The sequence below is a fragment of the Pseudophryne corroboree genome, chromosome 2, assembly GCF_028390025.1.
Source record: "Pseudophryne corroboree isolate aPseCor3 chromosome 2, aPseCor3.hap2, whole genome shotgun sequence".
Classification (NCBI taxonomy): Eukaryota; Metazoa; Chordata; class Amphibia; order Anura; family Myobatrachidae; genus Pseudophryne; species Pseudophryne corroboree.
Genome location: NC_086445.1, coordinates 971,748,106 through 971,762,950, shown reverse-complemented (window position 1 = coordinate 971,762,950; position 14,845 = coordinate 971,748,106). Strand labels below are relative to the sequence as shown.

Genomic DNA, 14,845 nt, shown 5'->3' with positions numbered 1-14,845 from the left:
AAGAATGCAGATTTGGGTCAAGAAGCTCAATCAGCAAAAACCTAGCATTTTAGCTCTTCTGTTAATATGTAAAATTTCATACAGAACATTCATATTCTATAGATTTAGACATATTTAACATATGTGGACAGATTTAGACATATTGGGAAGTAAAACAATAAATGAACTTACCCGCAATAATATTGGGTTTTGGCGGCATTATAAATTCGTACATTGTTGGCTCAGAATGACCAAGTCTATTTGTTGCTATGATCTGGACTTCATATCCCATATTCCATTGTAGATGTTCTAGAACAACATGGTCTTTATTTCCAAGGAACTTTTTCTCAAGCCACTGGTCTTCTTTGTCTTTCTGTGAAAAATTAAGATTGTGTATTATTTTTAAATTTGAAATTTCATATACAACATAAGGGTATGTGGTATTTCCACTTATAATATTTGCTCTTAAAATAAATTTTTGGAATCATCACAAATAATAACTGAAAATAATAATAGTAATAATAATAATAATAATACTAATACTAATAATAATAATAAAGAAAGAAAGAAAAACTGCAGACTAGTATTATTGTAGCTATCATGGACTCCCAAAAGAGTTGGCCCATTTTCCTCTTGCCACCCACTTCACTGAAGAAGTGGGTGGAAAGCGGAAAATGGGACAACTCTTTTAACTCGGGCATTGGATGTCCCACATCATCATGGCCCTGCCTCCTGCTGTACAATGAAATTTACTGCATCTTTGATTAGCAGGGGGTGGAGCAAGGAACAACATAGATGCCCCATCTGGGACTCACCCAGAGGGGGCTAGATAAAAGGTGGCAAGTATGATGTAACATTTTTCCTTTAGCTCCTGTCAATCCTGTCAAAGGTTGCACAGTGCACTCCCATAGGTGCACATCAATGTGGAAAGTAAGCGCCCTCCAGTTTTATGAGCTAGGTCATTATGGGCACATTTGTGCAAGAAAACAATTGGTAGTACCATCACATTTTTGTAGCTTTGAAAATAACCCTACAATTTACACTCCACCTCACCTGGTGGGTTTCTAGCAGCGATACCCTACAGCAGTGACAGTAGTTCTGCAGCTGGGTTTGACCTACATATAGCCAATCACAGCATCTAAACATTTACAGCACCTATTAGAGATATTAGACTTCTTCGTCAATGGTGCAATGAAAACTGCTGAGTCAGATGCACCTCTATATGAAATATGTCCACCAATTTTTGTAAGAATTATTCTGCCATCTAATTTATTGGCAGGTAGAAATGTGTTTTTTTCTTTCAGAAAAAGAGGAGTTGCAGAAAGTACCCTTTACATGGTCCAATACAAATGGTGGAACAAGGTTAACAGGACCTGAGATCCATGGAAAAGCCAGGCAGCTCAGTCCACCATGGACTACAATGCATTGCATATATTATGAAAAAAATAGAAGGATAGATCGAGTACTTTTAAATTAATAGAGAATATATGGAACTGTGATGGTGAGTACACTGGGGAACCAGCTGCATTTGTGGAACAATGCAGATGAGACAATTAGAACAGCTACTTCAAACACAATACAATCTTCCACATAGATGGCGAGGCATAGTGTACTGTTGCTTGCACTATAAAACTAATTATCTACAAGAGCTCCCTATGGCCATTGTTAAATTGAAAATAGGAGATTGCTGCAATTAATTTTATACTTTAAATAGCTCAGTTTGCACACATAAATGTGCAATTCAGAAAGAGTCATAATTAGTTTCCTGATATTGTCATGCAGTGAGCTATGCTGCTTTGTACAGTACAGTACAACATACAGTACTCCTACGAGCCAAAAGAAGATGAGTGCCCCTTAGAAATACCTGTAACAATGGAGATACAATATTCAGAAAGATGATAATATAGAATATATGTGATAGTGGCAAAAAAGTATTAAAGAACTGAAATAGTATAATACTGCTTATTAGCACAGGAGGCCTGTGCCTAGGGGCAGCAAAGAGGTGGCACAGTAAGTATTTGTATATGATCAGCAAAGCAAAATAGACATTAGAGAATGGAAGAAAATAAGTTATTCACAATTATTTGAGAGGTAATAGAAGTGCCTCTGCCCCTCCCACCTCCAGGACTTAATAATAATAATGTATTATTTCTCACCTGTAACTAATGTCTCATCATTACTGTTGTACTTTGGTGTGGTGTGAATTTACAGTCTCTGTAGCCTTGTACATGCAAATCACCATCACCGAAATTTCTATCTCCTGAGCTTCTGATTAGTGCATACTGTATGTGTTTAGACCAGACTCGACCCTCAAGGCTCCCTAGCGGTCTAGATTTAAGGATACTGTAATCATGCTTTTGGGCACAGGTGACTAATTTAGTACCTCAATCAATTGATTTAACAATCTATGCTCATAGATATCCTTGAATCCTATGTCAGCAGCAAATGACCTGAGCAGCATAACAACAAGCTGGTTCAATGATATAATGTAGGTTACCAGGCAATAGTATGCAGAGTAGTTCAGGCAGTAAATGGTGGATTTAGTGAAGATCTCCAGATATGCGTGATAAACACAGCGGTTTTAAACACCACTCCTCCAATAATTCTCCAAAGGTTTGTTTCTGGATCTCTTTAATCATGCTAAGGCGAGTTCATCTACTGTAGTTTGCTAGCTCACTAATTAACCTACCTGCTTCCACAGACAAAAATTTAGAAAACACAACTTGTTGGGGGTACTATTATTTATTATTTATTTATTTATTTATTTATTAAGTTTCTTATATAGCGCAGCATTTTCCGTTGCGCTTTACAATTAGAACAACAGTTATAGAACAAAACTGGGTAAAAACAGACAGACATAGAGGTAGGAAGGCTACTAGAGGACTCAATGTGAAAACAAGTAATATCATGGACAAATAACTTAGCAATGAGAATAATTAAGCCAAATCATGCAATAACTGAGATTCATTAAATAATCTAAAAAAAAAGAAAAATACATAAACAAATAAATAAATCAAATATCACAACAATGGATGATATCTAACATTACATATGAATATGCATTCATACAATATCCGTGTAATTGTGTCACAGAGATTGTTTATTGTCACATTGGCCCTCATTCCGAGTTGTTCGCTCGTTATTATTCATCGCATCGCAGCGATTTTCCGCAAACTGCGCATGCGCAATGTTCGCACTGCGGCTGCGCCAAGTAAATTTGCTATGAAGTTTGGTATTTTACTCACGGCATTACGAGGTTTTTTCTTCGTTCTGGTGATCGGAGTGTGATTGACAGGAAGTGGGTGTTTCTGGGCGGAAACTGGCCGTTTTATGGGAGTGTGTGAAAAAATGCTGGCGTTTTGGGAAAAAATGCTGGCGTTTTGGGGAAAACGCAGGAGTGTCTGAAGAAACGGGGGAGTGTCTGGGCGAACGCTGGGTGTGTTTGTGACGTCAAAGCAGGAACGACAAGCACTGAACTGATCGCACTGGAAGAGTAAGTCTCGAGTTACTCAGAAACTGCAAAGTAAAAGCTTTTCGCAATATTGCGAATACTTAGTTCGCAATTCAGCTAAGCTTTGATTCACTCCCAGAGGGTGGCGGCTTAGCGTGTACACTGCTGCAAAAAGCGGCTTGCGAGCGAACAACTCGGAATGAGGGCCATTGTTATTAAATAATATAACAAATGCATATTTGTTGTACAGGCTCCTTGACCACTGAAATGATCCCCCCCGCGCACCTTCCCCCCACACCATCTCCGTACCACGTTCTCTTCTCCATCCCTGCATCACATTACCCTGATGATGCCACCCATTGCTCAATCCCAGCATCTTCCTCCAACTCTCTGCCACTCGCAGGAAACAGCCAATCATTATATGTATTCTGATCAAATGGAAGGCACTGTATACTGGAATTGGTAGCGTCTGGTATCATGTCACATTCTAACTGCATTTTAATTGTATAATGCAGTGGTAGGAAACTTCATCCTATTTTTAGTGAGGTACAGCATTCAGGGGTTAGTGACTTAAAAGCACAACAATAGGGAATAAGTGTGAATGACCTCGGATGAGTTTCATTTAATTACTTGTACATGCCTTCCAGGGACCACTAAAAGACAGAGGAGTAGCACAGATCCATGGCGCTTGGAGCAAGTGCATGCTGTAGTGCCCCCCCCAGAATTGAAGGGCACTCAGGAATAGGCTTAAGTGAAAGGAAAATCCATCATGAGCAGTGTCTGATTGAGGCATGAAAGGTCTATGCAATGGTTGAGGCTCACAGAACTGCGCCAAAGGGAAGGATAAAGGGCAACTAAGTGAGCGTGTCTGAACATCCACATACACTATAAGGCAGAGCAGGTGTGGATAAACCTTCGCTGATGAAAGCTGCCAAATCTTACAGCGTGTCAACAAGGACTTGCTGGCTCTATAGGGCAAAAAAAACAACAACACATTTTTCTATATGTCACTTCTGATCAGCAGACTGTGGGAAGCCAATGACTTCAGTAGAAGGGATGGAAGAAAATTTTATGAGTGAAGAAGGAAGAAGTGGACAAGGTGTGGATGTTGTGAGAAGGGCAAGAGAAAAAGTGAGCTGTGTAGGGCACATCAGAAAAGTGAGTGGTGGAGCCTAGTGATAGAAGAAGGTGGAGAGATAGATATAAATGAGGAGACAGAAAAACACAAATGGGGATAAAGGACACATGCAATAAATAGACATAAAAGCACAAAATTAGAGAAAGTCATATTGAAATTTATAGTGGAGGAAAGGCATGGACACATACACATAGGAGAAGGATGCACACACAAATAGGCAAAAAGAGGAGGGTCTTGGAGACATACTGTACACACAGGGGGTACAGGAGTAGTAATATTAAAAACTAGTACCGCACACAAACAGGAGAAATCCTCCTGCTGCTGCATTATGAAAAAGCATGCATACAGAAAAATATAGTGGCCACTAAAAATAAAAAGAATAAAATACTGCCTGATGATCATTGATCTTGCCAAAGTTAGAAGCAGTCAGCCATCTATGATCAACATGTGTGCTCCTCTAATATAACAGCAGGTAGGGGGGGGAGCAGCTGCAGAGGTGCAGAGGACACCCAAGAAGAAAGTAATACACTCGTGGAGGAGGAGAAAAGTTGAGGCAGAGGAGCAGAGGTGACATCAGGAGGCACAACATGTACATAGAAAGATCTGTGCCTCGTGTCAATAGTGTGCAAGCTTTCATTTTCAAATGTCACCACCGCAATTCTGATAACCTTACCAATATCCGGCAATCAGAGCACCTGCTCCAACTACTCCACCCATGCTCCACCCTTGTTACTATATACATTGCTGTTATTCTGTTATTTTTCATCGTACAGTATATTTATATAATCAGGCAGTATTGTTTATTTTTACTGCAACTGGATTTAATTAAAATTTAAGTCAATGCCTGACACACGTGTGATGTGCAATGACATTAAAAACAAAGAACTATGCTTGAATATCTATTGTAGATCATTGACTAGAAAGTCCGTAAACTAAACTAACATAGAAGTAGCTACACTGTAAAAAAAATAATAATATTTTTTTGTCCTTTACAGTTATGTTTATTTTTCACCATTTAATGCATGACAGGAGTAATGTATGACTGAAAAGTACATCAAATTGCAACTTACTGAGCTTATTTTTGTACCACTTCTTTTATTCCCAGCCAGTACACAATTACATACATTCCAAAATGTCCAAGAAAACTTTCCCTTTTTAAACTTTAATAAACTGCTTTAGTATAATGAAATACATCACTAGTAGATGAGCGGAACTCCATTTAACTACTGTATACATCAAAATGAAATTTAAAACCGCACAGTATCTAAGTAAAATAAAAAAAACCTTGCCAATCATGACCCATCAGACTGCTCATTTGCTCAGTGAAGCATATTGTTGATGAGAGTATGCAATTGGCATTTTCTAATTGTATTGAATTCTTTAACCACAGATGGTAATGGCTTAAGTTACTAAAATACATTTTGTTCCCAATGCGTTTCGGAACATGAGATCTACTTTCATAAGTGAATAGTAGCCTATATAACAACTCAGGTAAACAGACATACTGTCTCAGCATTCACAGTGTACTGTGAACATGGTAATCTATTGGATACTATCTTACTTTCAAGTCATGATAACTTTTGAAATGATTGTGTACTTTTGGAGTATAACAAATACGTTTTCCAATTAATGGGTGACCTTAATCACAAGAAAATGCCTCCTGCAAGGTTTTATATCTCCCAAGAGAATGCCTCCTGCAAGGTTTTATATCTCTTAAAAAAGGTTTATATTGAATAATGTTCGCTAGAGCAAATGCATTATTAGGCAACGCATACAAATTTAAAATTACATGTAGTCTCTGTGTAAAGTAAATACACACAGAAATTACCATTATTCCAAAATAAAAAAAAACAGAATGTCTTAGAAATATGTGATTAATATATCAGTTTGATCAATGAGCATATAGAAGTAATTGGTATACTTCAAAATTAATCTTTACTGCATCAATGTATTTGACTGACAAAATAAATTCATGTTCATCTAGTGTGTCATTATAGTCTGATATAATTCAATTAACATGACAAATAATGTGACTATCACAGCAGCGCCATTATAATTCAAGACACATTTTACTGCTATATGTTAATACTTTCAAAAGACGGATTCAGCTGTTATGTTTATTTAATAAATAAGAATATAGAGTAGAATGGATAGACAAGGAATACAAAATGAGTGAGGCAACGATAAATAAAATCACCTTCAAATTGATTGCTAAAATGTGCCATTGTTGATAAAAGTAAAACAACATGTCTATAATTCAACTGAGTAAAGTAAATGTCTTAGGAGGTAAAATATATAAGCAATTCATAAAATTTAATTTTTCTTGCTTTCATAGAGTGCATTAATGCTTTTGCCAGTGATGGTAGCTGTACAATAACAATGCTGATATCATTTTAAAAGAACGTGTGCTTTGACGGTATATGCTCAACAGGTAAAATGTGCACTAGAAACAAATCTGCATTAATGTACAGTAATGTAGTATTGATGTTATAGTACCATGCATGTATTAATTTCTATTACAGTATATAGGTGTTTCCTCTCTATACATAATAATTACAAAATGAATACATATCTGAGATTATTGTAATATACCATACTGGACTGGTTAACATGATCAATGGTGTAAAGATGCACCATTAAAGCACACCCATAATCAAGTATGCCCAAGGTCGTTGAGAACTGCCACAGGCCCAGGTACTGAAGGGAGTGTGGCCAAATCTGGGGAAGCATGACCACGCCTCCTCAACTTTAAAAAAAAGGAGAATAGCTTTCTACACAGGAGGTGCTGGTGACCGTACATGGGGCACTGGTGGTGGTGGTTGCACAGGGGGGCAATTGGTCCCCTTGGCAGTGCTGCAAATGAGGACAATGTGCCCATGCCAGGCCCCTCCAGCATACCCAGGATTAGGTAAATAGTATCCGCTTCCCCCTTTCATCACCACTGTGTATATCAGCTTTGTCAGCTAAAGGAATGTACAGATGTGTCCTCATACAATTTGGGGCAGATGTATTAAGCCTGGAGAAGTGATAAAACAGTGATAAGTGCAAGGTGATAATTAGTGATGTGCACCGGAAATTTTTCGGGTTTTGTGTTTTGGTTTTGGGTTCGGTTCCACGGCCGTGTTTTGGGTTCGAACGCGTTTTGGCAAAACCTCACTGAATTTTTTTTGTCGGATTTGGGTGTTTTTTTTTCAAAAGACCCTAAAAAACAGCTTAAATCATAGAATTTGGGGGTCATTTTGATCCCATAGTATTATTAACCTCAATAACCATAATTTACACTCATTTCCAGTCTATTCGCAACACCTCACACCTCACAATATTATTTTTAGTCCTAAAATTTGCACCAAAGTCGCTGGATGACTAAGATAAGTGACCCAAGTGGCCGACACAAACACCTGGCCCATCTAGGAGTGGCACTGCAATGTCACGCAGGATGGCCCTTCCAAAAAAAACTCCCCAAACAGCACATGACGCAAAGAAAAAAAGGGGCGCAATGAGGTAGCTGTGTGACTAAGATAAGCGACCCAAGTGGCCGACACAAACACCTGGCCCATCTAGGAGTGGCACTGCAGTGTCACGCAGGATGGCCCTTCCAAAAAATACTCCCCAAACAGCACATGACGCAAAGAAAAAAAGAGGCGCAATGAGGTAGCTGTGTGACTAAGATAAGCGACCCAAGTGGCCGACACAAACACCTGGCCCATCTAGGAGTGGCACTGCAGTGTCACGCAGGATGGCCCTTCAAAAAAATACTCCCCAAACAGCACATGACGCAAAGAAAAAAAGTGGTGCAATGAGGTAGCTGTGTGACTAAGATAAGCGACCCAAGTGGCCGACACAAACACCTGGCCCATCTAGGAGTGGCACTGCAGTGTCACGCAGGATGGCCCTTCCAAAAAATACTCCCCAAACAGCACATGACGCAAAGAAAAAAAGAGGCGCAATGAGGTAGCTGTGTGACTAAGATAAGCGACCCAAGTGGCCGACACAAACACCTGGCCCATCTAGGAGTGGCACTGCAGTGTCACGCAGGATGGCCCTTCAAAAAAATACTCCCCAAACAGCACATGACGCAAAGAAAAGAAGAGGCGCAATGAGGTAGCTGTGTGACTTAGATAAGCGACCCAAGTGGCCGACACAAACACCTGGCCCATCTAGGAGTGGCACTGCAGTGTCACGCAGGATGGCCCTTCAAAAAAATACTCCCCAAACAGCACATGACGCAAAGAAAAAAAGATCCGCAATGAGGTAGCTGTGTGACTAAGATAAGCGACCCAAGTGGCCGACACAAACACCTGGCCCATCTAGGAGTGGCACTGCAGTGTCACGCAGGATGGCCCTTCCAAAAAATACTCCCCAAACAGCACATGACGCAAAGAAAAAAAGAGGCGCAATGAGGTAGCTGTGTGACTAAGATAAGCGACCCAAGTGGCCGACACAAACACCTGGCCCATCTAGGAGTGGCACTGCAGTGTCACGCAGGATGGCCCTTCCAAAAAATACTCCCCAAACAGCACATGACGCAAAGAAAAAAAGAGGCACAATGAGGTAGTTGTGTGACTAAGATAAGCGACCCAAGTGGCCGACACAAACACCTGGCCCATCTAGGAGTGGCACTGCAGTGTCACGCAGGATGGCCCTTCCAAAAAATACTCCCCAAACAGCACATGACGCAAAGAAAAAAAGAGGCGCAATGAGGTAGCTGTGTGACTAAGATAAGCGACCCAAGTGGCCGACACAAACACCTGGCCCATCAAGGAGTGGCACTGCAGTGTCACGGAGGATGGCCCTTCAAAAAAATACTCCCCAAACAACACATGACGCAAAGAAAAATGAAAGAAAAAAGAGGTGCAAGATGGAATTGTCCTTGGGCCCTCCCACCCACCCTTATGTTGTATAAACAGGACATGCACACTTTAACGAACCCATCATTTCAGCGAGAGAGTCTGCCACACGACTGTGACTGAAATGACTGGTTGGTTTGGGCCCCCACCAAAAAAGAAGCAATCAATCTCTCCTTGCACAAACTGGCTCTACAGAGGCAAGATGTCCACCTCATCATCATCGTCTGATTCATCACCCCTTTAACTGTGTACAGCCCCCTCCTCATAGATTATTAATTCGTCTCCACTGGAATCCACCATCTCAGGTCCCCGTGCACTTTCTGGAGGCAATTGCTGCTGGTGAATGTCTCCACGGAGGAATTGATTATAATTCATTTTAATGAACATCATCTTCTCCACATTTTCTGGAAGTAACCTCGTACGTCGATTGCTGACAAGGTGAGCGGCGGCACTAAACACTCTTTCGGAGTACACACTTGTGGGAGGGCAACTTAGGTAGAATAAAGCCAGTTTGTGCAAGGGCCTCCAAATTGCCTCTTTTTCCTGCCAGTATACGTACGGACTGTCTGACGTGCCTACTTGGATGCGGTCACTCATATAATCCTCCACCATTCTATCAATGGTGACAGAATCATATGCAGTGACAGTAGACGACATGTCAGTAATCGTTGGCAGGTCCTTCAGTCCGGACCAGATGTCAGCACTCGCTCCAGACTGCCCTGCATCACCGCCAGCGGGTGGGCTCGGAATTCTTAGCCTTTTCCTCGCACCCCCAGTTGCGGGAGAATGTGAAGGAGGAGCTGTTGACGGGTCACGTTCCGCTTGACTTGACAATTTTCTCACCAGCAGGTCTTTGAACCCCTGCAGACTTGTGTCTGCCGGAAAGAGAGATACAACGTAGGTTTTAAATCTAGGATCGAGCACGGTGGCCAAAATGTAGTGCTCTGATTTCAACAGATTGACCACCCGTGAATCCTGGTTAAGCGAATGAAGGGTTCCATCCACAAGTCCCACATGCCTAGCGGAAACGCTCTGTTTTAGCTCCTCCTTCAATGTCTCCAGCTTCTTCTGCAAAAGCCTGATGAGGGGAATGACCTGACTCAGGCTGGCAGTGTCTGAACTGACTTCACGTGTGGCAAGTTCAAAAGGTTGCAGAACCTTGCACAACGTTGAAATCATTCTCCACTGCGCTTGAGACAGGTGCATTCCACCTCCTTTGCCTATATCGTGGGCAAATGTATAGGCTTGAATGGCCTTTTGTTGCTCCTCCATCCTCTGAAGCATATAGAGGGTTGAATTCCACCTCGTTACCACCTCTAGCTTCAGATGATGGCAGGGCAGGTTCAGGTGTTTTTGGTGGTGCTCCAGTCTTCTGTACGCGGTGCCTGTACGCCGAAAGTGGCCCGCAATTCTTCTGGCCACCGACAGCATCTCTTGCACGCCCCTGTCATTTTTTAAATAATTCTGCACCACCAAATTCAAGGTATGTGCAAAACATGGGACGTGCTGGAATTTGCCCAGACGTGCACAATATTGCTGGCATTGTCCGATGCCACAAATCCCCAGGAGAGTCCAATTGGGGTAAGCCATTCTGCAATGATCTTCCTCAGTTGCCGTAAGAGGTTTTCAGCTGTGTGCGTATTCTGGAAAGCGGTGATACAAAGCGTAGCCTGCCTAGGAACGAGTTGGCATTTGCGAGATGCTGCTACTGGTGCCGCCGCTGCTGTTCTTGCAGCGGGAGGCAATACATCTACCCAGTGGGCTGTTACAGTCATGTAGTCCTGAGTCTGCCCTGCTCCACTTGTCCACATGTCCGTGGTTAAGTGGACATTGGGTACAACTGCATTTTTTAGGACACTGGTGAGTCTTTTTCTGAGGTCTGTGTACATTTTCGGTATCGCCTGCCTAGAGAAATGGAACCTAGATGGTACTTGGTACCGGGGACACAGTACCTCAATCAAGTCTATAGTTGGCTCTGAAGTAACGATGGATACCGGAACCACATTTCTCACCGCCCAGGCTGCCAAGGCCTCAGTTATCCGCTTTGCAGCAGGATGACTGCTGTGATATTTCATCTTCCTCGCAAAGGACTGTTGGACAGTCAATTGCTTACTGGAAGTAGTACAAGTGGTCTTCCGACTTCCCCTCTAGGATGACCATCGACTCCCAGCAGCAACAACAGCAGCGCCAGCAGCAGTAGGCGTTACACGCAAGGATGCATCGGAGGAATCCCAGGCGGGAGAGGACTCGTCAGACTTGCCAGTGACATGGCCTGCAGGACTATTGGCTTTCCTGGGTAAGGAGGAAATTGACACTGAGGGAGTTGGTGGTGTGGTTTGCGTGAGCTTGGTTACAAGAGGAAGGGATTTACTGGTCAGTGAACTGCTACCGCTGTCGCCCAAAGTTTTTGAACTTGTCACTGACTTATGATGAATGCGCTGCAGGTGACGTATAAGGGAGGATGTTCCGAGGTGGTTAACGTCCTTACCCCTACTTTTTACAGCTTGACAAAGGCAACACACGGCCTGACACCTGTTGTCCGCATTTGTGTTGAAATAATTCCACACCGAAGAGCTGATTTTTTTTGTATTTTGACCAGGCATGTCAATGGCCATATTCCTCCCACGGACAACAGGTGTCTCCCCGGGTGCCTGACTTAAACAAACCACCTCACCATCAGAATCCTCCTTGTCAATTTCCTCCCCAGCGCCAGCAACACCCATATCCTCATCCTGGTGTACTTCAACACTGACATCTTCAATTTGACTATCAGGAACTGGACTGCGGGTGCTCCTTTCAGCACTTGCAGGGGGCGTGCAAATGGTGGAAGGCGCAAGCTCTTCCCGTCCAGTGTTGGGAAGGTCAGGCATCACAACCGACACAATTGGACTCTCCTTGGGGATTTGTGATTTCGAAGAACGCACAGTTCTTTGCTGTGCTTTTGCCAGCTTAAGGGGTATATGCAATTGCGGTCGAATTCCCGAAATTGTCGAATTTCGGGTCATTTTCGCCAAAAAAAAAAATCGTCAATGCAATTCAGTGCTTTCCGTCAAAAAAACGGACTTTCAAAATTCGACTTTTTGAAATTCGACTTTTTGCAAATTCGACTTTTCTGCAATGATACAAGTGCTGCAATTCGACAAAAGCATATTCAATTCAAGTTTGGAAATTCGACAGCAGTGCTTTTAGACAGTAAATTCGTCATTTTCAATCCGCCACACTTTGGAGGGTGAAAACAATAAAAAAAAATGTAAACATGTTTTTTTTTTTTTTTTTGGGAATAGCATATCTATTTATATTAGAAGGGATTAGGTACTTTTTTTTTTTTTTTTTGGAGGCACAAGTATTATTTATATATTTTTTAAAATATTTTTTTTTTTTTTTTTTTTTAGTGCTGGAACGGTAAAATAAAAAAAAAAATGGTGTGGGGTCCCCCCTCCAAAGCATAACCAGCCTCGGGCTCTTCAAGCTGGTCCTGGTTCTAAAAATGCGGGGAAAATTGGGCAGGGATCCCCCGTATTTTTAAAACCAGCACCGGGCTCTGCGCCTGGTGCTGGTGCAAAAAATACGGGGGACAAAACGAGCAGGGGTCCCCCGTATTTTTCACACCAGCATCGGGCTCCACTAGCTGGACAGATAATGCCACAGCCGGGGGTCACTTTTATACAGTGCCCTGCGGCCGTGGCATTAAATATCCAACTAGTCACCCCTGGCCGGGGTACCCTGGGGGAGTGGGGACCCCTTCAATCAAGGGGTCCCCCCCCAAATGACAAGAATATTGGTTTTTCCAGTAGTACTACAAGTCCCAGCAAGCCTCCCCGCAAGCTGGTACTTGGAGAACCACAAGTACCAGCATGCGGAAGAAAAACGGGCCCGCTGGTACCTGTAGTACTACTGGGAAAAAAATACCCAAATAAAAACAGGACACAGACACCGTGACAGTAAAACTTTATTACACACTGCCGACACACACATACTTACCTATGTTCACACGCCGACATCGGTCCTCTTCTCCATGTAGAATCCACGGATACCTGAACAGAAAAGTTCAATATACTCACCTCAACCAGGGTCCAGAGATAAATCCACGTACTTGGCAAAAAAAGAAAACGGACACATGGACCACCGGACTGAAAGGGGTCCCATGCTGACACATGAGACCCCTTACCCCGAATGCCGGGACACCACGTGACTCCTGTCACTGAAGTCCCTTCAGCCAATCAGGAAGCGCTACTTCCGTGGCGCTCACCTGATTGGCTGTGCGCTGTCTGAACTCAGACAGCGCATCGCACAGCTCCGTCCATTATATTCAATGGTGGGAACTTAGCGGCTAGCGGTGAGGTCACCCGCCGGTCAGCGACTGACCGCGGGTAACCCCACCACTGACGGCAAAGTTCCCACCATTGAAACTAATGGAGCGGCTTTGCGATGCGCTGTCTGACAGCTCAGACAGCGCACAGCCAATCAGCTGAGCGCCACGGAAGTAGCGCTTCCTGATTGGCTGAAGGGACTTCAGTGACAGGAGTCACGTGATGTCCCGGCATTCGTGGAAAGGGGTCTCATGTGAAAGCATGGGACCCCTTTCAGTCCGGCATGGAACGGGTGTTCGTTTTTTTTTTTAACAAGTTCGTGGATTATCTCTGGACGTGGATGTACCTCTGGACGCTGGAAGGTGAGTATAATTGTTTTCACAGGTACCCTCGGATCGTCGGAGACCGTGGCAGTCGGCGTGTCAACATAGGTAAGTATGTGTGTGTCGGCAGTGTGTAATAAAGTTTTACTTGTCACGGTGTGTGTGTCCTGTTTTTATTTGGGTGTTTTTTTTCCAGTAGAACTACAGGTACCAGCGGGCCCGGTTTTCTCCCGCATGCTGGTACTTGTGGTTCGCCAAGTACCAGCTTGCGGGGGAGGCTTGCTGGGACTTGTAGTACTGCTGGAAAAAACTATATTCTTGTCATTTTACTCAAGGCTATCAGCCTCCCATCCGCAGCCTTTGGATGGGGGGGACAGCCTCGGGCTTCACCCCTGGCCCTTGGGTGGCTGGGGGGACGGACCCCTTGATTGAAGGGGTCCCCACTCCCCCAGGGTACCCCGGCCAGGGGTGACTAGTTGGATATTTAATGCCACAGCCGCAGGGCACTGTATAAAAGTGACCCCCGGCTGTGGCATTATCTGTCCAGCTAGTGGAGCCCGATGCTGGTGTGAAAAATACGGGGGACCCCTACTCGTTTTGTCCCCCGTATTTTTTGCACCAGCACCAGGCGCAGAGCCCGGTGCTGGTTTTAAAAATACGGGGGATCCCTGCCCAATTTTTCCCCGCATTTTTAGAACCAGGACCAGCTCGAAGAGCCCGAGGCTGGTTATGCTTTGGAGGGGGGACCCCACGCCATTTTTTTTCGGGTTTTTCCCGTTTTTTCCCGTTTTTTTAAA

The 14,845-nt window shown here is 43.3% G+C and overlaps 1 protein-coding gene across 5 annotated transcripts in view; it reads right to left on the bottom strand.

Annotated features, from left to right (window-relative positions):
- The window catches only part of NCAM2 (neural cell adhesion molecule 2), a 483,276-nt gene that overhangs the window by 103,106 nt on the left and 365,325 nt on the right, over positions 1 to 14,845 (bottom strand). For all 5 annotated transcript variants that reach the window (XM_063956367.1, XM_063956366.1, XM_063956368.1 and 2 more), the window contains one exon: positions 172 to 352. In XM_063956367.1, the coding sequence (XP_063812437.1) occupies positions 172 to 352 (181 nt within the window). The remainder of the gene's footprint in view (positions 1 to 171; positions 353 to 14,845) is intronic.